Source organism: Prionailurus bengalensis, chromosome B3, assembly GCF_016509475.1.
Source record: "Prionailurus bengalensis isolate Pbe53 chromosome B3, Fcat_Pben_1.1_paternal_pri, whole genome shotgun sequence".
Taxonomy (NCBI): domain Eukaryota; kingdom Metazoa; phylum Chordata; class Mammalia; order Carnivora; family Felidae; genus Prionailurus; species Prionailurus bengalensis.
In genome coordinates this window covers 145,832,863-145,856,115 of record NC_057355.1, presented here as the reverse complement: position 1 = coordinate 145,856,115, position 23,253 = coordinate 145,832,863, and the positions used below count along the sequence as shown (strand labels likewise).

Genomic DNA, 23,253 nt, shown 5'->3' with positions numbered 1-23,253 from the left:
CACGGTTCTGGGAAACCACCTTTTGCCATTCCTTGATAACTTCCTCTCCTACGTCAGTTCTTTTTATCACTCCTCTTTATCACAAACTATACCTCCTGGATAGATACTTCAATTAAAAACAAAATTTTTTTAATGTTTATTTTTTGAGAGAGACAAAGACAGAATGCAAGTGGGTTGGAGCAGAGAAAGAGGGAGACACAGAAGCAGAAGCAGGCTCCAGGCTCTGAGCTGTCAGCATAGAGCCCGACACGGGGCTTGAACCTACGAGCTGTGAGATTGTGACCTGAGCCGAAGTTGGACACTCAACCAACTGAGCCCCCCAGGCACCCCCAGATACTTCAATTTTATACCATATCTTCCTTCATTCTCAAAGTCTTTGAATTTTTACGTTACTTTTTGAGAAATTTCTTTGACTTTATTTTCCAACCCTTTTATTGACTTCCTTCCCAATACCATAAATTACCCTTCCTCAATGGTCCTTTTTCAATGCATCATGTTCTTTCACAAATATAATGATTGTTATTGTACTCTCTTTCTCTTTTAAATCTTTGAAAACACAAATTATAGTTTTTCATTTCTTTTAAGTAGTCTAGTTTATTCTTCCAGTTTTTCTTTTTCATTCCTGTTTGTTTTAGTCTCTGGTTATTCTCAAGTATCTGGAGATTTCTGGTTGTCCTTCTATATTTCCATATTTAAGAGAGGCACCTCTCAAAAATTCTCTCAAAGATAAATAAACATTAAAAAGAGGGGAGAGTGCCTGGGTGGCTCAGTCGGTTAAGCATCTGACGTAGGCTCAGGTTGTGATCTCACAGTTCGTGAGTTTGAGTGCTGTGCTGACAGCTTGGAGCCTGGTTTGGATTCTGTCACCCTCTCTCTTTCTGCCCCTTCTCCGTGCTCTCGCTCTCTCTCTCAAAAATAAATAAACATTAGGGGCGCCTGGGTGGCGCAGTTGGTTAAGCGTCCGACTTCAGCCAGGTCACGATCTCGCGGTCTGTGAGTTCGAGCCCCGCGTCGGGCTCTGGGCTGATGGCTCAGAGCCTGGAGCCTGTTTCTGATTCTGTGTCTCCCTCTCTCTCTGCCCCTCCCCCGTTCATGCTCTGTCTCTCTGTCCCAAAATAAATAAACATTGAAAAAAAAAATAAATAAATAAACATTAAAAGAGAGAGAGAGAGAGAGCGAGCCCCAAAACTCTGGAATAAGTGTTACGTATATGAGGGCTGGACCACAAGATGACTGGGCAGAGATTAAAGAGCTTCAGTAGAAAATACTCAAATGTCTGTATCTGTATTTTCTTTTCTTTCTTTTTCTTTTTTTTTAAGGGGGGGTAGGGGCAGAGAGAGACAATCCTAAGCAGGCTTGGCACTATCAGCACAGAGCCCAATGTAGGGCTCTAAACCACAAGCCTGATCATGACCTGAGCCAAAATCAAGAATCGGATGCTTAACACAATGAGCCGTCCAGGTGCCCCGTATCTGTATTTTCTTGAAGTCAATTTTTCCAGAAAAGAAATCTCCTATTTCCTTTTCAGGCAATATACAAGGGGCTAACAAAGTTCTGGGAAGTGAGCAAAGAAGGTGGGCCCCTGTTTGAGGTATGGGGTCCCCAGTCTAGAAGCTCTTAGATTCACCCTCTTCAAAAAACTGCCCAATATCTACAAGGGCAGAGAAGGGGAAGATGCCTAACTGGGCAGGCTGCAGAAGGTGGCATAGGGCCCTGGCACAAATTTTCGGCCAGTCTTTCCGTTTCCAGTTCTACTTGTAACTCCACCCCCAAAAGGAGTCAGAACTTATTTCTCAGCGTTCTGAATCCTGTGGCATGACTCAGCATGATTCTTTTTGCTACCAGTCTCTATCTACCTCCACCCTTAACTCCTGCTTGTAGGGGCTTGGTTTCAGCTCAGTCTGGGTTGCTGAATCTATTAAACATCACACATACACAACACACACATGGGCGCATGCCATCTGGCAAAACTAGGTTCAATTCTTTGTCAGCTAGTCTTCTATTCTGTCACTTCTTTTTTTTAATTCCTTCACCACTATTTAGTAAATGGGGGGAGGGAGCAAAGATAAATATACTAATGTTTAATTCTAAGTCCTATATGCTAATACTTTTAATTTCTGGTTTTTGAATAGATGTGATATTGAACTGTAGTTTTCTTCCCTTTTTCCAATGCATTTTGATAGTGTTTCTAAATTTGAGAAAAGAATTAGTAATTTCCAGGGCCCCTGGGTGGCACAGTCAGTTAAGCATCTGACTTCGGTTCAGGTCATGATCTCACAGTTTGTGAGTTTGAGCCCTGCACTGGGTGAGCTTGAGCCCCACTTCAGGCTCCACACTCAGTCTGCCCCTGGCGGGATCTCTCTCTCCTTCTTTCTCTCTCCCTTCCCCTGTCTCTGCCCCTCATGGGATTCTCTCTTTCTCCCTCTTTGCCCATGATCACTTGTGCTCTCTCTCAACAGTTAAAAAAAAAAAAAAAAAAGTTAGGAAGTTCCCCTTCTTTCTTAAGTTCTGAAATAGCTGGAGAGAAATGGTACTATCTATTCACTGAAGGTTTGAAAGAAGTCAAACATGAAATCCTGGGTTTAGCAATTTGAGGCGTGCATCTGGCCTTTTTACCACTTTCTCAATTACTTCTATAGTTACTGGTGCAGATAGATTCTTTCCTAGAGTTAATTTTGGTAACTTATGTTTTCCTAGAACACTATCCATTTCTTAGGTTGGTTCTAATTTATTTGCACAAAAGGTTTCCTTGTAATAATTTTAATTCTTCTCTATCTAGTCTTTTCCATGCCCTTCATTCCATACTTGGTATTTTCTCTGCCTTTCCCCCACTAAGTTCCCTAAGGTAACGAGGTGGTTTATCTTTTTTATTGCCTCCCTTTTCATCCCCCCTCAAAAATAACAACAAAAACCAAAGCTTTAGATTTCTCTTTTCTTCTGTTTCTCAAATTCATGAATTCCTGCCTTTATTAGTTCCTTACATTATTATTAATACTTCCCAAGATTTTGTTCCCTCTTCTTAGTTTAATATTTAATGTATTCATAGTCATTCTTTCTTGTTTAATAAAGTGTTTAAAGCTACAAATTTTCGGGGCGCCTGGGTGGCTCAGTCGGTTAAACGTCCGACTTCGGCTCAGGTCATGATCTCGCGGTCCGTGGGTTCGAGCCCCGCGTCGGGCTCTGTGCTAACAGCTCAGAGCCTGGAACCCGTTTCCGATTCTGTGTCTCCCTCTTTCTCTGACCCTCCCCTGTTCATGCTCTCTGTCTCAAAAATAAATACATGTTAAAAAAAAAAAATTTTTTTTTAATAAAAATAAAAAAATAAAGCTACAAATTTTCTTGAGCATCAAAAGCAGTATTCTTTAGGTTCTGATATGTAGTTTATTAGTGTTAATACATCTAGATATATTCCAATTTTGGTTTGCATTTTAATAAATGACCTATGAATTCTGTGTTTTAAGTTCCACATGTTTGTACTTTTGTTTATTTCTATTTTTATTGGTTTCTATTTTTACTGCTCTTCATTCAGAAAATGTAGTCTGCAGGGTCGCCTGGCTGGCTCAGTTGGTAGAACACGTGACTCCTGATCTCTGGGTCATGAGTTCAAGCCCCACGTTGGGCATGGAGCCTATTTAAAATTAAAAAAAAAAAAGAGAGAGAAAGAGAGAGAAAGAGAGAGAGAGAGAGAGAGAGAGAGAGAGAGAGAGAGAGAGAAAATGTAGGCTGGAAAGATCTATTAGGCTTATTAATCATATTAACAGAAGCACTGCTTACAGTTGTGCAAGTTATGTATCGCGCAACTCTGAAGAAATCACTTACCTTGTAGTCATCATAGATTTTGACAGCTATTACAATAATTTCCTGGCACATAGTTATAACACATCCTAAGAAATGGGTGCGTTAAAAAAACCTCCACAAAGTTATAATATAGGCTAATATACTGAGATCTGTATCTTTTTTCTCATACTTAATGTGTTATGCATGGCCTGAGAGACATAAGTCTCCTTTGTCACTCATGTGTTCCTGTTAATTTATAGCTCGGATTTTACCTCTCAGCTACTTTGGGGTTCTATTTATTATGTGCCACTAAACTAATAATATTAAAAATATGAAAATAAATTTAAAACAACTGCCTTTACAACAACAATTGCTAAGTGACTCAGAGTAACCACTTCAGAAGAACAAAGAGTGTGTGTACCAGGTGTGTGCAGGCATGGAAACTGCACTGCACATCAGTAGGGAGAGGAGGCACTAGGGGGTAAGTTGAAGCACATACCAGAAAACATGAAATTGGATCCCTATGCCACAATACACACAACTTCCAGATGGATTAGAGATTATAAAAACTTTAAGTCAATAGAGAAATACCTTTATGGTCATAGGTATGGAAGAATTTCTTTTTTAATTTATTTTTGAGAGAGAGAGAGAGAGAGAGAGAGAGAGAGAGAGAGAGAGAATGTGCACGTGAGGGGGGGTGGGCAGAGAGGGAGACAGAATCCCAAGCAGGCTCCACGCTGTCAGCACACAGATCATGACCTGAGCCAAAACCAGGAGTTGGATGCTCAACCAACTGAGCCACTCAGGAGCCCCTGAAAGAATTTCTTAAAAAAGACACAAAACCCACAAACCTTTTAAGAGTGATCAGTTCAGGTGCATTAAAATTAAGAACCTCTGCTTTTCATCAAAAGACAACATCAAGACAATAGAAAGATAACTGGAGGAAGACATCTGCCATGTATGTTAGTATCCAGAATAATCTCCTAAAATGATTAAGAAAAAATTCCACTTGAAACTGAATGAAAGATGCAAAGAGGCACTTCACAGAAGAAACAAAAACTAGTAACAATATGAAAAGATATAAGACTTCCTCATAAATGTTATTTTTATATCCACCAGATTGGCAAGAATTTAAAAATCAGACAAATTCAGATTTTGATGAGGATGTGATGTTACTTGTACTGTCCTCCTATATGTTACTGGTGGGAATGCCAATTAAACAACTGCTCTGGAAACCATTTGGCCAGCTCCAATAAACAGACCCTGTGAACCAATAATTCTACCACTGGAGATATATTTATCATTAAGAAACTGTCGCACAAGTATACCAGGACAACTCACAGCAACAGTATTTGTTATTACAAATAGCTAAGAGCAACTCAAATATCTCTGAACCAGAGAATGGATATATAATTCATGGTGTATGCATGTAAAATAATTCTATATAATCATGAAAATAAGCACAGTAGAGAAAGTGATTGTGAGTTAAATATTTCAACATGGAACACAATTTGGACAAAAGAAAGCAAATAGAAAGATACATAAAATGTGATTACATTTATATAGTATTTTAAAACTTTACAACACTTTGGAAAAGATAAAAAAAATAAAACCTTTACAACTATTTTGATGAGGGAATCCACATATGGCAAAATTATAAAGACAACCAAGAAAACAACACAAAAATTCTTGTCAGTGGTTACCTGGTAGGTGGGAAAAGATAAAGAGGAGTAAGTTTGAGAGGGCCACAGTGGGAATGATTTATAGGTACTGACGATGATCTGTTTCTTGAGGTAAAAGGGTGTTCATTTCCTATAATGTTTACACTGTAAATATCTAACATTATTTTCTTCTTTAAAAAAAATTTAATGTTCATTAATTTTTGAGAGAGAGAGAGGAGAGAGAGAGAGACAGACAGACAGAGCATGAGGCGGGGAGAGGCAGGGAGAGAAGGAGAGACAGGCTCCCAAGCAGGGTTCAGGCTCTGAGCTGTCAGCACAGAGCCCGACAAAGGGCTCAAACTCACCAAGCCGAAGTTGGATGCTTAAGGATGCTTAACTGACTAAGCCACCCAGGCACCCTTTTTCTTCTTCTTTTTTTTTTTTTTTTTAATTTTTTTTTTTCAACGTTTATTTGTTTTTGGGACAGAGAGAGACAGAGCATGAACGGGGGAGGGGCAGAGAGAGAGGGAGACACAGAATCGGAAACAGGCTCCAGGCTCTGAGCCATCAGCCCAGAGCCTGACGTGGGGCTCGAACTCATGGACCGCGAGATCGTGACCTGGCTGAAGTCGGACGCTTAACCGACTGCGCCACCCAGGCGCCCCTTTCTTCTTTTTTTAATGTTTATTTATTTTTGAGAGAGAGAGGCAGAGAGAGGAGGAGACAGAGGATCCAAATCAACCTCCGTGTTGACAGCAGAGAGCTTCAAAAGTGGGGCTCAAACTCACAAACCATGAGATCATGATCTGGGCTCAAGTTGGCAGTTAACCAACTGAGCCACCCAGGTGCCCGACATCTAACATTTCCTTGTGTAAAGCATTGAATGAAAATTAACTGAATTTTAAATAATTGCTTAGATTTAGCTGGTTAATAAAATTAAGCAGTTTTTAAAAATTTAAAATAAGAGCAGCAGCAATGTGGATTTTTAGGATTATATATTTCTAAGGCAAAGATTCTCCTACTCCCAAAACCCCAGGTTCTGGTGGTCAAGATTCCTGGAATCAGGGTACTATGAGAAAATATTAACTCCATGTTAAAATAAATTTGGTAATTAATAACAGATTTCACTGGGCATCTACCGTATGCAAGCTGAACTTCAGTATGCTCCTTTGCTGTCCTTCCCATATGGAAGGTGCTGGGCCTGATTCCTTCCAAAGGGACATGGTGGAAAAAGACTATCTGAAGTTAGAGCTTTAGGTTCTAACACCAGTGCAGTTGCTTCCTCATTGGATGACTGAATAAGCTACAGAATGTTAGAAAACTTCAGCCTGCTCATCTGCAAAATATAGATAAAAATAGCTATGTCACGGGTCTGACGTGAGAAACAGGCAATGTGTGATGTAGGTGGTGTGCACAGTCATTAAAAATCTGATCTCTGGAGCATGATACCTGGCCCTAGCCTGGCTCTAGCAATGACCAGGTCTAGGTGATGTGACCTTCCTGGGACTCTGGTATCCACCCAGTTAAAGGAGCTGGATATGTGGGAGGCTTGGAATAGTACCTGGCACATGACAAACAGTATGGGGTTGTGACTCTGGCTGCTACTGTTACTGTTATGATTCTTTCCCAAAGGCCTAATTTGTGCCCAATTTTCAATTTTCTGTAAATGGGTCCATGTTATGCTCTAAGTTTAACCTATTTAAAATATTTTGCTCTTGAGTGACTTTTCTAAAATAACATAATGAATCATGGGTACATCTGTATAATTATAATTGGTATAATTTATAAAAATAAATCATATATTCTTAATTCACAATCTACTTTAAATATCAAGCTGCATTATTTCCTGCCAAAGCATAAATAAGGCTGGCAATAAATTAAAAAGTTCCTCCTTTGCAACTTCATGGATGGAACTAGAGGGTATTATGCTAAGTGAAATTCGTCAGAGAAAGACAAATATGAGTTCACTCATATATATGAGAACTTTAAGATACAAAACAGATGAACATAAGGAAAGGGAAGCAAAAATAATATAAAAACAGGGGAACAAAAAACATGAGAGACTCTTAAACATGGAGAGCAAACAGAGGGTTACTGGAGGGGTTGTGGGAGGGGGGATGGGCTAAATGGGTCAGGGGCACTAAGGAATCTACTCCTGAAATCATTGTTGCACTATATGCTAACTAACTTGGTAAATTAAAAAAAAAAAAAGTTCCCCCAAAGGAGTGACAACATGGAAGCTGTATTTTCCTACATTTTTTTTTAAAGTTTATTTATCTCTTTTGCAAGCAAGAGACAGAGACAGAGACAGAGACAGAGACAGAGACAGAGACAGAGAGACAGAGAGAGAGAGAGAACGCACGAGCAAGCCGGAGAGGGGCAGGGAGATACAATCCCAAGCAGACTCCAAGGAGAGCCCAATGTGGGGCTCAAACTCATAAACTGTGAGATCATGACCTGAGCCAAAAATGAAGAGTGGGATGCTTAACTGACTGAGCCACCCAGGCGCCCCTTTTCTTGCATTTCTACTACAGCTTTTGAAATGAAAACACATACATAAAAATTTTTTTTTTCATTTTATTTTTAGAGAGAGAGCATGTGTACATGTGCAGGGGAGGGAAGGAGGGGGGAGGGAAGGAGCGGGGAGAGAGGAAGTGGGGGCTCTGGGCGGGAGGGAGAGAGGGAGAGAGGGCGAGAGGGAGAGAGAGAGAGGAATCTCAAGCAGGCTCCATGCCCAACACGGAGCCCAATGTGTGACTTGATCCCAGGACCTTGGGATCATGACCTGAGCCGAAATCAAGAGTCTAACACCTAATCGACTGAGCCACCCAGGCACCCCATACATACATTTTTATTCTCATATTTTGAATATGTATAATCAAGAAGGGTTGTAGATTTCATTTACCATACTCTGGTTTCCTTTAGTTTCACCAGACTCATTATACTGATCTGGATGCAGACACTGTACTGTAAGTAACAGGACTTTTGTAACTACTTTTGTTAACGGCTTGAACTGCGAGTTTGCTACAAGTCAATCTGGAAAGAAGCAGTATTAAGAAAGGAAAGGATAACAGAGCTGTTCAATGAAAAAGATTCCCCAAAAGACTTGTGCTTCACCTGATGGAAAAGGGGAAGGAAGGAAGTCCAGAGATTGGATATGGAAGCATTCCCAGGAAAAGAGGTGGAGAGAAGGAGGAAATACTGGCACTGGCAGTACAGCAGTGTCTAAGACTTAGAACACTGAGGGAGAGGTCATCTTTAAAACAGCTGACCTTGTGGAAGATAGGAGAAATTAAGAACTTAGAGGGGAACCAAATGACGTCCAGAGGCCATTCTCACCTGGGCTGTGCACTCTGTGATCCTCCTCTTTGCCCCAGGCCTATCAAATCAGAATTGGTGGGGGGAGGGCTGTTCTGAAGGAAACATGGGCTTTTTTCTTTTTTAACTCCACAGATAATTCTAGTGCACAGCAAGCGGTGGAAATTACTGGTTTAAGGAGGCTGAAGCAAAAGTGACCCAAACAACCCAGTGGTGGTAACAGTAAAAGTAATTGCACCGTACCCCACATGAAAAGCATGAACTGGTTCTCTCTCCGCCTTCAAAGTATACAGTTCTCTGATTTGTCCCACAACTAACATTCTCTGGGATGCCCAAAAGGCCACTACTGTCACAGAGCTCTGAGCATTAGCAGTGACTCCAAAACAAACAGCTTTAAAAAGAAAACAGGCTGAGGAGCCTGGGTGGCTGAGTCGGTTAAGTGTCCGGCTTCAGCTCAGGTTCTGATCTCATGGTTTGTGAGTTCAAGCCCCATGTCAGCCTCTGTGCTGACAGTGTGGAGCTTGGAACCTGCTTCGGATTCTGTGTCTCCCCCTCTCTCTGTCTCTCCCCTGCTCACATTCTCTCTCTCTCTCTCTCTCTCAAAAATAAATAAATGTTAAACAAGAAAAGAAAATAGGCTGAGTGGGTGTTAAGTAGGATTTCCCCACAAACACCCTCATAAAAGGAATCTATAGCCAATAATATTTTAATAAACCTTAGGCAACCTACTGTATATCTTGCATATACTTGAACTTAATGCCTTTTTTTCCTTCATTATTTTTTACTTTTTTTTTTTTTTTTTTAAAGCACAGGGATTTCCCTTTCTCTCCTACTAAAAGTCTGGATTGAAGAATGTACTTGAATCTTACTCAAAAAATGCTTTGTTCCTGAGTCAGCAGGATCAACTAAGGGATGGATGCCCCACTGAAGGCCTGTCATATATTTTACCTGGATGAAGACATCCTTACCCAGTTTATGCAGCACCAAACTAGAAGTGACAGCTAATACAGAGGACTCACTATTCAAAAATACCTCAACAGACTGGAATTGTGGCAGAAAACCAATAAAATGAACTTTAGCAGGAATCAAATTCAGGTAAGGAAAAAAAAAATCAGGGGTGCTTGGGTGGCACAGTGGGTTAAGCTTCTGACTCTTGATCTTGAGTCCACATCAGGCTCTGCTCTAATGGTGTGGAGCCTACTTGGGATTCTGTCTCTCCTCTGTGCCCCTCCTTCGCCTGTATATAAGTGCTCTTTCTCAAAATGAATAAATAAACATTAAAAAAAAATCAGTTGTAGGAATCAGATAAACTAGGCCTATGTTGAGGGCAATTACTGCAGCTGGCCCAAGAGGCTGAGTATTGACTTTGGTGAAGGGACCAAGAAGACTCACTCAAAAGAGCTGGCTATGTTTGCAGTGGGAGAATGACCCTCCACAGCTCCATATGGCAAAAGAGAGAACAGTGTTGTAGATGTTTCTAGAAGACAGATGCTAGTGCCAACTAAGGGGAAAAATTAACTAGAGCCATCCAGCATGAACAAGACAGTATAAGGAAGTGTGCCTCTGTCACTAGATGTGTTAAAACTGGCTAACTAACCAGATACCATAAATACATATTTTAAACAATTATTTCATTGCATGTTATAAATCTCTTACTTTTAATTAAGTGGTTCCAGTTTAAGAAAAAGGAATTACTGCTTCAATCGATTATGGCAGAGTATGGTGACAACTAAGTTTCTGCCACCGAGAAGAATATTTCTAACATAACAAAATATTAGAAGAACCCAAGGGAAGGATGGAGAGTCACTGAAAAGTTTTTTTTTTAATTTTTTTTAACGTTTATTTATTTTTGAGATAGAGAGAGACAGAGCATGAATGGGGGAGGGTCAGAAAGAGGGAGACACAGAATCCGAAACAGGCTCCAGGCTCTGAGCTGTCAGCACAGAACCTGACGCGGGGCTCGAACTCACGGACCGCGAGATCATGACCTGAACCGAAGTCGGCCGCCCAACCGACTGAGCCACCCAGGCGCCCCGAGAGTCACTGAAAAGTTTACTGCACACAGATGACTGTTCCTTACAAGAGCCAGGCACCAAGGGCTCCGGTGGGGCCCAGTGTGAGCTCTGGTGCATCTTCCTGCACTCAGCTCAGGGCCCTGCACCACGCTGCACACACACAGCTCTCTGCAGCCTGATAGTGCGCCGCGTCCTGGGCTGTGCACGCAGTCTTGCCAACAATGAGTGAGGGTCCCCAGAACACGATGGGACTGCGAAGGTCTTTCCATCTTTTTTACTTGGCAAAAAAATACTTAGATCCTTCGAACCTAGGTAAAATTTTACTGCAAATCACACGGGTTCACCCAGAGTCCACTGCACTTATCTGACCCATCAGAGACATCACAGAGCTTGGTTCAGGAGGTCACGATGTATCTTTCTTTCTTCCTTCCTTTCCTCCCTTTCTCTCTCTCTTTCTTTCTTTCTTTTTTAAGGTTTATTAATTTTTGAGAGAGAGAGTGAGCACATGCAGGAGAGGAGCAGAAAGAGAGGGAAAAAGGATCTGAAGCGGGCTCTGTGCTGACAGCAGAGAGCCTGATGCGGGGCTCAAACCCAAGAACTGCGAGATCATGACCTTAACTGAAGTCACATGCTTAACCGACTGAGCCACACAGGGGCCCTGGATACGATGTTTCTTAAGTGAATTAGTAAAAGGCCACCCCTATTTTTCATTTGAAATCTACAGGTTCTTGAAATACTATCTCCTCAGCCTGTGTTTTAAAATGTAGGTTACTGGGGCGCCTGGGTGGCGCAGTCGGTTAAGCGTCCGACTTCAGCCAGGTCACGATCTCGCGGTCCGTGAGTTCGAGCCCCGCGTCAGGCTCTGGGCTGATGGCTCGGAGCCTGGAGCCTGTTTCCGATTCTGTGTCTCCCTCTCTCTCTGCCCCTCCCCCGCTCATGCTCTGTCTCTCTCTGTCCCAAAAATAAATAAACGTTGAAAAAAAAAATTTTGAAAAAAAAAAAAAATAAATAAAATGTAGGTTACTCAGATATGGTGAGCCAAGACATCAGGACAAGCACTGAAAGGAGGCCATGCAGGGCCACATGGGGAAGCACCAGGGTCAGTCAGGATGTAGAAGGAGCAAGAGGGAATCATGGGAAAGAGTCTTCATCTTGGTTTCCACGGGAAAGGAATGCCCAGGCAGGGTAACAGACTGGGGACTGGCTTGTCTGAACCATTTTAGGAGGCTCTCGGGTACAAATACAGTTTCTAATTATCTGGCACCTAGCCCTAGGATGATTAGGGCAGAGGAACTCCTGGAGTTTAGGAGCCAGATAAAGGTGATGGTTCTGAGTACGAGCTCTGGACTAATTCGTTTGCATATGAACAGTACACTCACAAGGGAGCAGTCTATTTCTAGGAATCAGCTGCCCTGGGAGGGACAGTCTATGACAGGTCAACATAGCCCCAAGTGCAGGAGCATCAAGAAAACAGAAAATAAGCATCTGGAGGGCTCAGTGGGTTAAGCATCCAACTCCTGATTACGGCTCAGGTCAAGATCTCATGGTTCCTGGGCTCTGGCCTGCATCGGTCTCTGCAGTGACAGGGCCAAGTCTGTTTGGGATTCTCTCTATCTCTCCCTCTTTCTCTCTGCCCCTTCCCCATTCTATCAATAAACAAACAAACAAACAACTTTAAAAGGGGGGGGGGAAGAAAATAGAAAATAAGAAAATATAGTTAATCCATCTCACTTTATTTTCTTCAAAACACTGACATGACGTTATATATTTATTTGCTGCTGCTCCCCTACTAGGATGTCAACTCCACTGAAGTGGAAACTTCACTTGGTTCACTGTTGTATCCACACTGCTTACAACAGTGTTTGGCATACAGTAGGTATTTAATAATGTTCGTTGAATGAACGAGTGAATAAATGAACAAACCTGCATAAAAACCTGGCTTATGCAATGTTTGGAGGGAGAAGTGGAGTAAAGGCCTACTTTTTTTTTTTTTTTTAACATTTATTTATTCTTGGGGGAGAGAGAGAGAGAGAGAGAGAGAGAGAGAGAGAGAGAGAGGGGCAGGCAGAGTGCAAGTGGGGGAGGGGCAAAGAAAGAGGGAGACAGAATCTGAAGCAAGCTCCAGGCTCCGAGCTGTCAACACAGAGCCTGACATGGGGCTTGAACTCACGAACGATGAGATCATGACCTGAGCTTACGGCTTAACCGACTGAGCCACCCAGGTGTCCCTTGGCCTGCTTCTTTTAAGTACTTGAAATATTCCTCCAAACTTTAAACTATTAACTTCTCTATTGCTACTACAAAGGAAAGTCTCAGGTTAGTTCCAGTCCAAATTTTCACAAATCCTGAATTAGGGAAATTTACTAATTACAGTAAGGGGGCACAATGGAGCAGAAAGAGCCTCTATTTGGAACCCAGACCAGGATTTCCATCTTTACCCACCACTTACTAGCTGGAGAACTGAACTATCTCCACTTCTTAGAGTCAGTATCCCTCACTGGAAAATCAACAGAGTATGAAAATGAAAACATACCTATCAGACTAGCTAATGTGAAAAAGTTCAACACTTCTATGTGTAAGAACACGGGAGGCACAGGCTCTAGTGCCTAATGACAATGAATCCCCACAAAACTAACACTCAAAGGTGACCATAGGACACTGCTTACCAAAATGTTCTATTATCTTAACAGTGGCAAACACATTTTCATTCAGTGTTCACTAATGTGTGACTTAAAGCTAACCACACCTGCCATGGAAGGACTGCCCAAGTACCCATCAATTATCACTTAAGGGACTTTGGACAGGTTTCTTAATCATTCTGGCCTCTCTTTCCTGAATAACAGAACTTACCTTATGAAGTTGCAAAGAGTGAAATGAATGCTACGGACTGAACTGTGTTCCCCAAGATTTGTATGTTGAAGCCCTAACCCACAATGTGATGGTATTTAGAGCTGGGCATTTAGGAATTAAGTAGGTTTAAATGAGGTCTTAGGGTAGGTCCTCATGATGGATTAGTGCCCTTCTAAGTAGACATGTCTCTTTCTCTGCAATGTGAAAACACAGTGAGACAGCAGCCCTCTGCGAGCCAGAAAGACAGCTCTCACCAGAACCCAACCAAGCTAGCGCCCCGGTCTTGGGCTTCCCAGCCTCTCAAATTGTGTGAAATAAAGGTCTGTTGTTTATGCCACCCCACCTATGGCATTTTGTTGTAGCAGCTTGAGCAAACTAATACAATGAGTTCATACAGGTAATACACTTAGAAAAATGCTCAAACATTAGCCATTACCAGAAATAGTCCACTGCAATTAAGTTCTACAAAAGAGACTGAGCCAGGGGCACCTGGGTGGCACAGTCAGTTAAGCTTCTGACTCTTGGTTTCGGCTCAGGTCATGATCTCACAGTTGGTGAGTTTGAGCCCTGCATCGGGCTCTACACTGACAGTGCAGAACCTGCTTGGGATTCCCTCTCTCCCTCTCTCTCTGCCCCTCCCCCCCCACTCTCTATCTCTCTCAATAAACAAACAAACAAACAAACAAACAAACTTAAAAAAAAAAAAAAAAAAAAGACCGGGGTGCCTGGGTGGCTCAGTGGGTTGAGCGGCCGACTTTGGCTCAGGTCATGATCTCACAGTCTGTGGGCTCGAGCCCCACATCAGGCTCTGTGCTGACAGCTCGGAGTCAGGAGCCTGCTTTGGATTCTGTGTCTCCCTCTCTCTCTGCCCCTCCCCCGCTCATGCTCTGTCTCTCTCTCTCTGTCAAAAATAAATCAACATTAAAAATAAAATGAAAAATGAAAAATAAAAAAGAGGGAGAGAGAGAGAAAGAGAGAGACTGAGCTAGAACCCAACACTGTATTCTTAAGCTTTGCTTATTTCCTGTGAGGGGAAAATTTTACTCAAACAAAAAACACCCTTCACCCCTCAAAACCAAGCAAACAAAAACTACTATTCAGCAGAACACACAAAAACAGAAAGAATTCATTCAGTCCTTATCGTGTGTCAGGTACTATTTTCTGCCCTTCCAAGGGCTTTTTTTTTAAATTTATTTTTGAGACAGTGAGAGACACAGCATGAGCAGAGGAGGGGTAGAGACAGAGGGAGACACAGAATCCTAAGCAGGCTCCAGGTTCTGAGCTGTCAGCACAGAGCCCGACATGGGGCTCAAACTCACGAGCTGTGAGATCATGACCTGAGCCAAAGTTGGATGCTTAACTGAGCCACCCAGGTGCCCCTTTAAAAAAAATTTTTTTTTTTTAATTTATAAGGGCTTTTAAATGTTAACTTGTTTATGCAATAACTTCTTTCTAGATAGGTCTCCTGAGGCAAAAGAAATAAAAACAAAAATAAAATATTGGGACTACACCAAAATAAAAAACTTATGCACAACAAAGGAAACAATCAACAAAACTAAAAGGCAACCTACTGAACGGGAGAAGATATTTACAAATGACATATTCAATAAAGTGCTAGTATCCAAACTATATAAAGAATTTATAAAACTCAACACCTAAAAATGAAATAATCCTATTTAAAAATGGACAGAAGATGTGAACAGTCATTTTTCCAAAGAACACACCCAGATGGCCGACACAGAAAAGAAATTCATCATCACTTATCATTAGGGAAATACAAATCAAAACTACAATGAGGTATTACCTCATGCCTATCAGAAGGCTAAAACCAACAACACAGGAAACAATAGGTGTTAGCTAGGATGTGGGAAAAGGGGAACCCTCTTGCACTCTTGGTGGGAATGCAAACTATGTAGCCATTCTGGAAAATAGTATGGAGGATCCTTGGTTAAAAACAGAATTACCCTACGACCCAGCAATCACACTACTGGGTATTTACCCAAAGGATACAAAAATACTAATTCAAAGGATACAGGCATCCCTATGTTTACAACAGCATTATCTACAATAGCCAAATTATGGTAACAGCCCAAGTGTCCATCGATTGATAAATGAATAAAGATGTAGTATGTATGTGTATATACACATGTACACACATACATACATACAATGGAATATTACTCAGCTACAAAAAAGAATGAAATCTTGCCATTCGCAAAGATGTGGATCAAACTAGAGAATAGAATGCTGAGCAAAATAAGTCAGAGAAAGACAAAGACCATCTGATTTCACTCCTGTGTATTTTTTTTTTCACACATGAAATTTAAAACCAAACAAAGGGGCAAAAAAGAGAGAGAGGCAAACCAAGAAACAGACTCTTAACTTTAGAGAGAACACTCTGACGGTCACCAGAGGGAGGTGGAGGGGACAAGGATGAAACAGGTGATAGGGATTAAGGAGTGCACCTACTGTGACGAGCACCGGGTGTTGTGTGGAAATGTTGGATCACTATGTTGAACACCTGAAACTAATATTACACTTTATGTTAACTGGAACACAAAGAGAAACTTAAAAAGGGGTGCCTGGGTGGGTCAGTCGGCTAAAGCGTCCAACTCTTGATTTCCACTGAGGTCATGATCCCAGGGTCATTGGGACTGGGCCCTGTGCTGGGCTCTGCACTGAGCATGGAGCCTGCTTAAGATTCTCTCTCCCCACCCCACCCTGACTCACCCTGCTTGCACTCTTTCAAAACAAATTGTTTTAATAAAATATTAACTTATTTAATTCTTACTACAGCCCTATTAGCTACTGCTACTGTTCCCATTTTAAAAGTGAGGAAACTAAGACCTGGGGAGGTTAAGTGACTTGTCACACAGCTAAGCTGGGTTAAGCCTGGATCTGAATCCATGTAGCCTGGCTTCATAATGTTCCCAACCATCGCTCTATACTCTCTCTGTATGTTAACAGTCTACTCCAACACTGACAAAGAACAGTAGTAACTAGATGGATTACACTGAGTATACCTGAACGTCTTTAATAGGTAAATACCTTTTTAAAACTGAGCCATAACTTGCTTCTTAATGACAGACTAAAATAAGACCCAGCAAGATTACTTGCATACAATGAAATCAAATTTAAAAATGTGTAAAACCAGGGGTGCCTGGGTGGGCTCAGTTGGTTAAGCATCCTACTTCGGCTTACGTCATGATCCCACAACTTGTAGGTTCGAGCCCTGCATCGGGCTCTGTGCTGACAGCTCAGAGCCTGGAACTTGCTTCAGATTCTGTGTCTCCCTCTCTCTCTGCCCCTTCCCCTGCTCACGCTTTGTCTCTCTCCAAAAATAAACATTAAAAATTAAAAAAAATAAATAAAAATAAAAATGTGTAAAACCAAAAAGACTAACATAGTTCTTATACCTGCTGCTTTCAAAACCATTATAGGTACACAACAATAAAAAGACTGACCTTAAAAAACAACAACAACAACAACAAAAGGATGACCAAAAACATTTACAAAGAGAAAACATCTTAGGAATAGTAGTTCAAAGTTGAAAAGTACAAAAACAATGGAGAAAAATATCTCTTAACAGAATCTAACATTTACTAATGCAATGGCTGGAAAAATAAAAAGAAAAATGAAGAGATCTGTCTATGAAAATAACATCAGTTTGCAAATGTGCAATCAATTCAGGTTTACTTATATGAATTTATTAAATGTGCATGATTCAATGTGCAAGCCTGAATCATGTGAATATTTTGAAACGGACACTATCGTAACATGCATATTAAAAACACTCTTGAATGAACCAGTCCACATTTTTTGGTAAGTGGCAGTACAAAAAGATTACGTTTTGTTGATGGCACAATGTTCCTTGAAGTGAATGTTAGCTTCTAAGGCAGTGCCCTAAGTTTCAAGGATTAAAATCACATTATATAAAGAGAGCTGTTCCTGATACAGATGTGATACAATTGTGCACAGTGCTGAGGAAGAAAAAAGGCTGTGTGAAGCACTATCCCAAAGGCAAAGATGCCATGTACACTCTACCCTACAGCAACTTTTCCATGGGAAAGCAATTCAGTGAAAAAGAATTATAAAGAAATAGAGAGAGAATGCTTTTAATTTATAAGAAAAGAATATGAACCAATACACATGATTTAAAACAGTGCCCTATACTTCAATAAATGGTGCTGGGAAAACTAGACAGCTACATGCAAAAGATGAAACCGTCTGGAAAACAGGATGAAAGTCCCTCAAAAAAAAAAAAAAAAGATGAAAATTGACCACTTTCTCACACCACACACAAAAATAAAGTCAAAAGGGATTAAAGGCCTAAATGTCAGACCTGAAACCATAAAACTCCCAGAAGAAACCACAGGCAGTAATTTCTTTGACATTGGCCATAGAAACATTCTTCTAGATGTCTCCTCAGACAATTGAAACAAACGTGAAATTACACTATTGAGACTACACCAAAATAAAAAGCTTTTATGCAGCAAAGGAAACCATCAACAAAACAATAAAGCAACCTACTAAATGAAAGAGGGTATTTACAAACCATATACCCAATAAGGGGTCAATATCCAAAATACAGGATATTAAACTAGAATCCTCAATAAACTTCTCATATACTAATTTTAGTTCTGAATACCAAATTTATTAACCCTTAAATTACTTATTAAAACCAAGTCCTTAGATATATGAAGAAATTAACGTTTAAAGTAATGGATACAATTTTATCTTCAGAACAAAGAACTGCAACTTTTGGATCCATTCCAAAAGCCACCTTGAGTGCCATTAAGACTCACTTTGGCCTGCAGAACCAACTTGTTTACCATTTTTAGTGCAAGATAAACTCCCTCCCTCCTACTTCTCTCTCTCTCTCTCTCTCACACACACACACACACACACACACACACACACACACAGGACTTCAAAATTACAATGATATAAATGGAAAACAATCATTAGGAAAACATTAGGAATTTATACAAGGCAATATGCTTACAGTATCTTACATGAGAAATGCTTTGCAGTTTATACTCTTTTAAGTGCATTATTTTATTAATTCATCCATCATGAGCAGATGAAATTATCTCTATTTAAAAAAATTTTTTTTTAACATTTATTTATTTTTGAGAGACAGAGAGAGGCAGAGTATGAGTAAGGGAGGGGCAGAGAGAGAGGGAGACACAGAATTCGAAGCAGGCTGCAGGCTCCGAGCTGGCAGCACAGAGCCCGATGCCAGGCCCGAACTCACAAACCGCGAGATCATGACCTGAGCTGAAGTCAGACGCTCCACCGACTGAACCACCCAGGTGCCCCGAAATTATCTTATTTTAAAGATGAGAAAGCCAAGGTTAAGAAAGTTAGCTTGAGACAGTTAGCTTGAGGTCAAGTTAGACATTTCACTAACTGGCAAAGCCAGGACTTAAATTAGGACTACCTGTTCCTAGTTCAGGGTCTCTAAAACCCCAACTAGGACTGGCCAAATTTAGAAATCAAACAAAGTATGTAAAAAGGCTATGCAAGACTAAAAAGAACAAGAAGGATTTTATTATGAAGATCATTAATCATTTATTTGCTAATGCACCAGTGAAATACCTATGCCAAGCCCCTAATCTGAGCAATTAAATCTCTCTAGGCCAGTCATCAAGACTTTCAAAAGAGGTCCACAGAATTCTAACATGCACCAGGGTTGAAAATTTCAGATCTCCATTAGATGATACAAATGGCAACAGTGCATTACAAACACGTTTTTCAATTATTTTTATTTTTACATTTTCCTATGAATTAATCATCAGTTCTTAATTAGACATAGTGACAGAATTTAATAAAACCCAAAGTGCTGACCTTAAAGACCTCAGTATTAGCTATAAGAAAGGTGTATAACTCTACATTAAGAGCAATCACACAAAAATGTTTTTTAAAAAATCTGTTCTAGTTGATACTTAAGAGTATTCAGTTAAAATGTACAGCCTTCAGTTTGTGCTATTAAGAACACTTAAAAATCATTATATTCATCTGAAGAAAAAAAAATCCAACAACTTTTTGTACAACACTACATCTAAGTTGCATTCATGTTGGAATCAGAATCTTTACTGTACTAAACATAATAATTAAAAATAACAGGTGTACTGAAGGGACAAATTTGATGGCAATTTGTACCGAAAATCATTTTAAAAACACTGGATACTGAACCAATCTTACCTTTTGTAGACTTGTTGGATTCAACTGAGTTTTGTCAATTATTTTTATGGCAACCTAGAAAAAAATAAATAAATATTACAGGTTTTAAGAATTTGGTAATTATAAACTAACTGGTAATAGTTTTATAAATGCCCAAACATGTGGGCATTTACCTAAAAAACTAAAACTCAACTAGTTATAATAATATTTTATACTTTATAAATATTTTTTAATTGAAAAGTGGAGCTTCATGCAAATACGAGTATTGTTAGAACATTTATATTTAAGTTACTTATAGACATGGGGAGAAACATCTCCCACAAGGTAGAGACAGAGAAAGAAAGAGAGATTATACAATGAAAACACTTCTAAAAATAGAGGACAATGAAGCAACTCTCCCATTCCCTATTTACCAATACTTAATTTTTTTTTTAATTCCCCGGGGTGGGGGTGGGGGTGGTTGCACTGTTCCTGGAGGTACTGCAATACCAGGGGGATGTGTGGAGTGGACGGAGCAAGCTCCTATTTCACCTCCTAGTTCCAAACACCCATTTAATATATTGTCCTCCGATAGAGGACATATCAGATATTAAACTGATAAGAAACAGATACTACACTTGATCTTAGCCAAAAGGCTGAGAAGCAACCCAGTATTTTAATTTCATCTGACTCTGACAAAATTGATCTGATCCAAGGGCACGAAGTACAGCTTTTACAGATTTATACAGCCCAGAATGCCTTGCTCAGAGTGTCTTACACACAGTAAGAGCTTGATAATTGGGTAAATATATGAACCAACAGGTTGGATTCAATCTGAAAACTTTAAAAACATTAAAAGAAAAAAAAGAAAGAAGAAAAGCCCTTTAGGTAGTTAAAGAAGGAAAAGGGACTAGTTCCAGAACAATCTGTAGGCTAACCAAGTGAAACCAAGTAAAGCGGCAAAAAATGGGTCATCCAGGAGCCTTTGTTCAGAAAGGGGTGAGTAAACCCCAAGCAGTCTAAAAACAAGCCACTAAGATACAGGAAGAAAGAACTATAGCTTCTAGTTATATGTGTTTATCAATTAAAAAAAATCAGTTTTACTAATATTTACTAAATGGACCTACAGCAGCATCCTTATCTGGTAGGCTGTCATTACCAGAATAAAAGGATTTCTAGGAACTACACATAATCCAGAATGAGGGGAGAGGGTGACAGTAGGGGATGGAAGGGAATATAAGTGAAGAGAGAAACTTTGCCATGAACTGAGGAACATAATTAACTCAGCTTTGCATCTGAGGTCCAGAAAAACAATGACCTCACCCCACATTGATGATGCTGTTCCTACTGTGCATTCTTCAGGACACAGATCCAGTAAGAAGCACCAATGAAGAAAGGGACTATAGTCAAAGTCTGGGGAAAGCGCTTGAAGATTCTCTATGTCAATGGTGCTCCAACTTTTTGTTGCCCTTTACACCCTTAAAGACTATTGATAATCCCAAATGTGGATTATATCTATCAATATTTACCTTATTACAAATGAAAACTGAGAAATGTAAAAATAAGTATTGAACATAATAACATTCATTTCAACTAGTAAGATTCAACAAATGGTGCTGGGAAAGCTGGATATCCAAGAAGTTGGACTCTTACCTAACATCATCTACAAAAATTACTGCAAAGTGGATCAAATATCTAAATGTAAGATTTAAAACTATCAAACTCTTGGGACACCCAGGCAGCTCAGTCAGTAGTAGAGCATGCAACTCTTGACCTCAGGGTTGTGACTTCGAGTTCCACATTGGGTGTGGAGCACATTAAAAAAAAAAAAAAAACAACTGTAAAGAAAACAGCAAAAAACTATCAAACTCTTAGAAGAAAACATACAACAAAAGCTTCACAACACCTGACTGAGCAATTGTTTCTTGGATGACACAAAAGGCACAGGCAACAAAAGAAAAAACCCAGTCAAATCAGACTATAAAATTTTTAAATTCTGTGCATCAAAAGACAGTGTCAACAGAGTATAAAAAGGCAACACAGAGAATGCTAGAAAATATGTGCAAATCAAAGATGTGATATGGGATTAACATCCAGAACATATAGAGAACTCCTAAGGCTCAACAACAAAAACCCAATTTAAAAATGGGTGAAAGACTTAAAGAGACATTTATTCAAAGAAGATATACAGTGGATATCTCAAACAATGCAAGGTTTCAGGGTACCACACCTCTCCAGCACAAATATCGATGATAGCTTTTGACTCCCCCAAAACTTAAGTACTAAAAGCCTACTGTTGAGCTGAAACCTTACCAATAACAGTCGATTAATACATATTTTGTACGTTATGTGTATTCTTAAACTAAGCTACAGAAAAGAAAATCTCATTAAGAAAATGATGCGGAAGATAAAATATATTCATAGTACTGTACTACTGCATTTATTGAGAAAAATCTATGTATAAGTAGACCTGCACAGTTCAAGCCATGTGGTTCAAGGGTCAACTGTACAAATGGCCAGTAAGCACATAAAAAAGATACTTAACATCACTGATCATTAGGGCAATGCAAATCACAACTACGAGATGCTACTTCACACCCATCAAGATGGCTACTATAAAAACAAACAAACAAACAAACACATCTGTAAGAAAACAACAAGTTGTAAGGATGTTGGGAAATTGGAATCCTGTGCACTGTTGGTAGGAATGTAAAATAGTACAGCTGTGGAAAACAGTATACAGTGCCTCAAAAACATTAAAAATAGAATTACCATATAATAGAGCAATTCCATTTCTGGGTATGTACCCAGAAAGCAGGGACTTAAATAGATTCTTGTACAGCCGTGTTCATAGCAGCATTATTCACAATAGCTAAGACATGGAAGACACCCTAGCATCCACTAAGTGATGAATGGGTAAGTCTAATGTGATGTCTCATACAGTAGAGTATTATTCAGTCTTAAAAAGGGAAGAAATTTTGAAACATGCTACAGCATGAATGAACCTTGAGGACACTATGCTAAATGAAGTAAGCCAGACACAAAAGGACAAATACTATATGATTCCACTTTATGAGGTTCCTAGAAAGTTCACATTCATAGACACATAAAATAGAATGGGGGATGCCAGGAGATGAGGAAAGGAAAGAATGGGGAGTTAGTGTTTAATGGGTATAAAGTTTCAGCTTTACAAGATGAAAAAAGGTCTGGAGATACATGAAGGTGATGGTGGCACATTATAAATGTATTCAAAACTACTGAAACATACACTTAAAACCAGTTAAAATGGTAAATATTATGTTATATGTATTTTATCACAATAAAAAAAACTGGGAAAAAAAGCCCATTATATGTTAATATAAATAACATCAGTTTGAAATTTTCATATATCCTTCTGTATTCAATCTGTTGTGATACCACACATCATAGACCTCTGAAAAATTTTACTTTACATTCATGAGAAAGAG

The 23,253-nt window shown here is 39.8% G+C and overlaps 1 protein-coding gene and 1 non-coding gene across 11 annotated transcripts in view; both read right to left on the bottom strand.

Annotated features, from left to right (window-relative positions):
- The window catches only part of MARK3 (microtubule affinity regulating kinase 3), a 113,132-nt gene that overhangs the window by 52,884 nt on the left and 36,995 nt on the right, over window positions 1-23,253 (bottom strand). For 9 of the 10 annotated variants that reach the window (XM_043557080.1, XM_043557082.1, XM_043557081.1 and 6 more), the window contains one exon: window positions 19,829-19,882. The exons of the other annotated variant lie outside the window; for it this stretch is intronic. In XM_043557080.1, the coding sequence (XP_043413015.1) occupies window positions 19,829-19,882 (54 nt within the window). Of the gene's footprint in view, window positions 1-19,828; window positions 19,883-23,253 lie in introns of those variants that run through there. 10 annotated transcript variants of the gene reach the window in all.
- Window positions 20,263-20,454, bottom strand: LOC122469903. Its single transcript, XR_006293781.1, has one exon. It is a non-coding gene; the product is annotated as a U2 spliceosomal RNA (small nuclear RNA).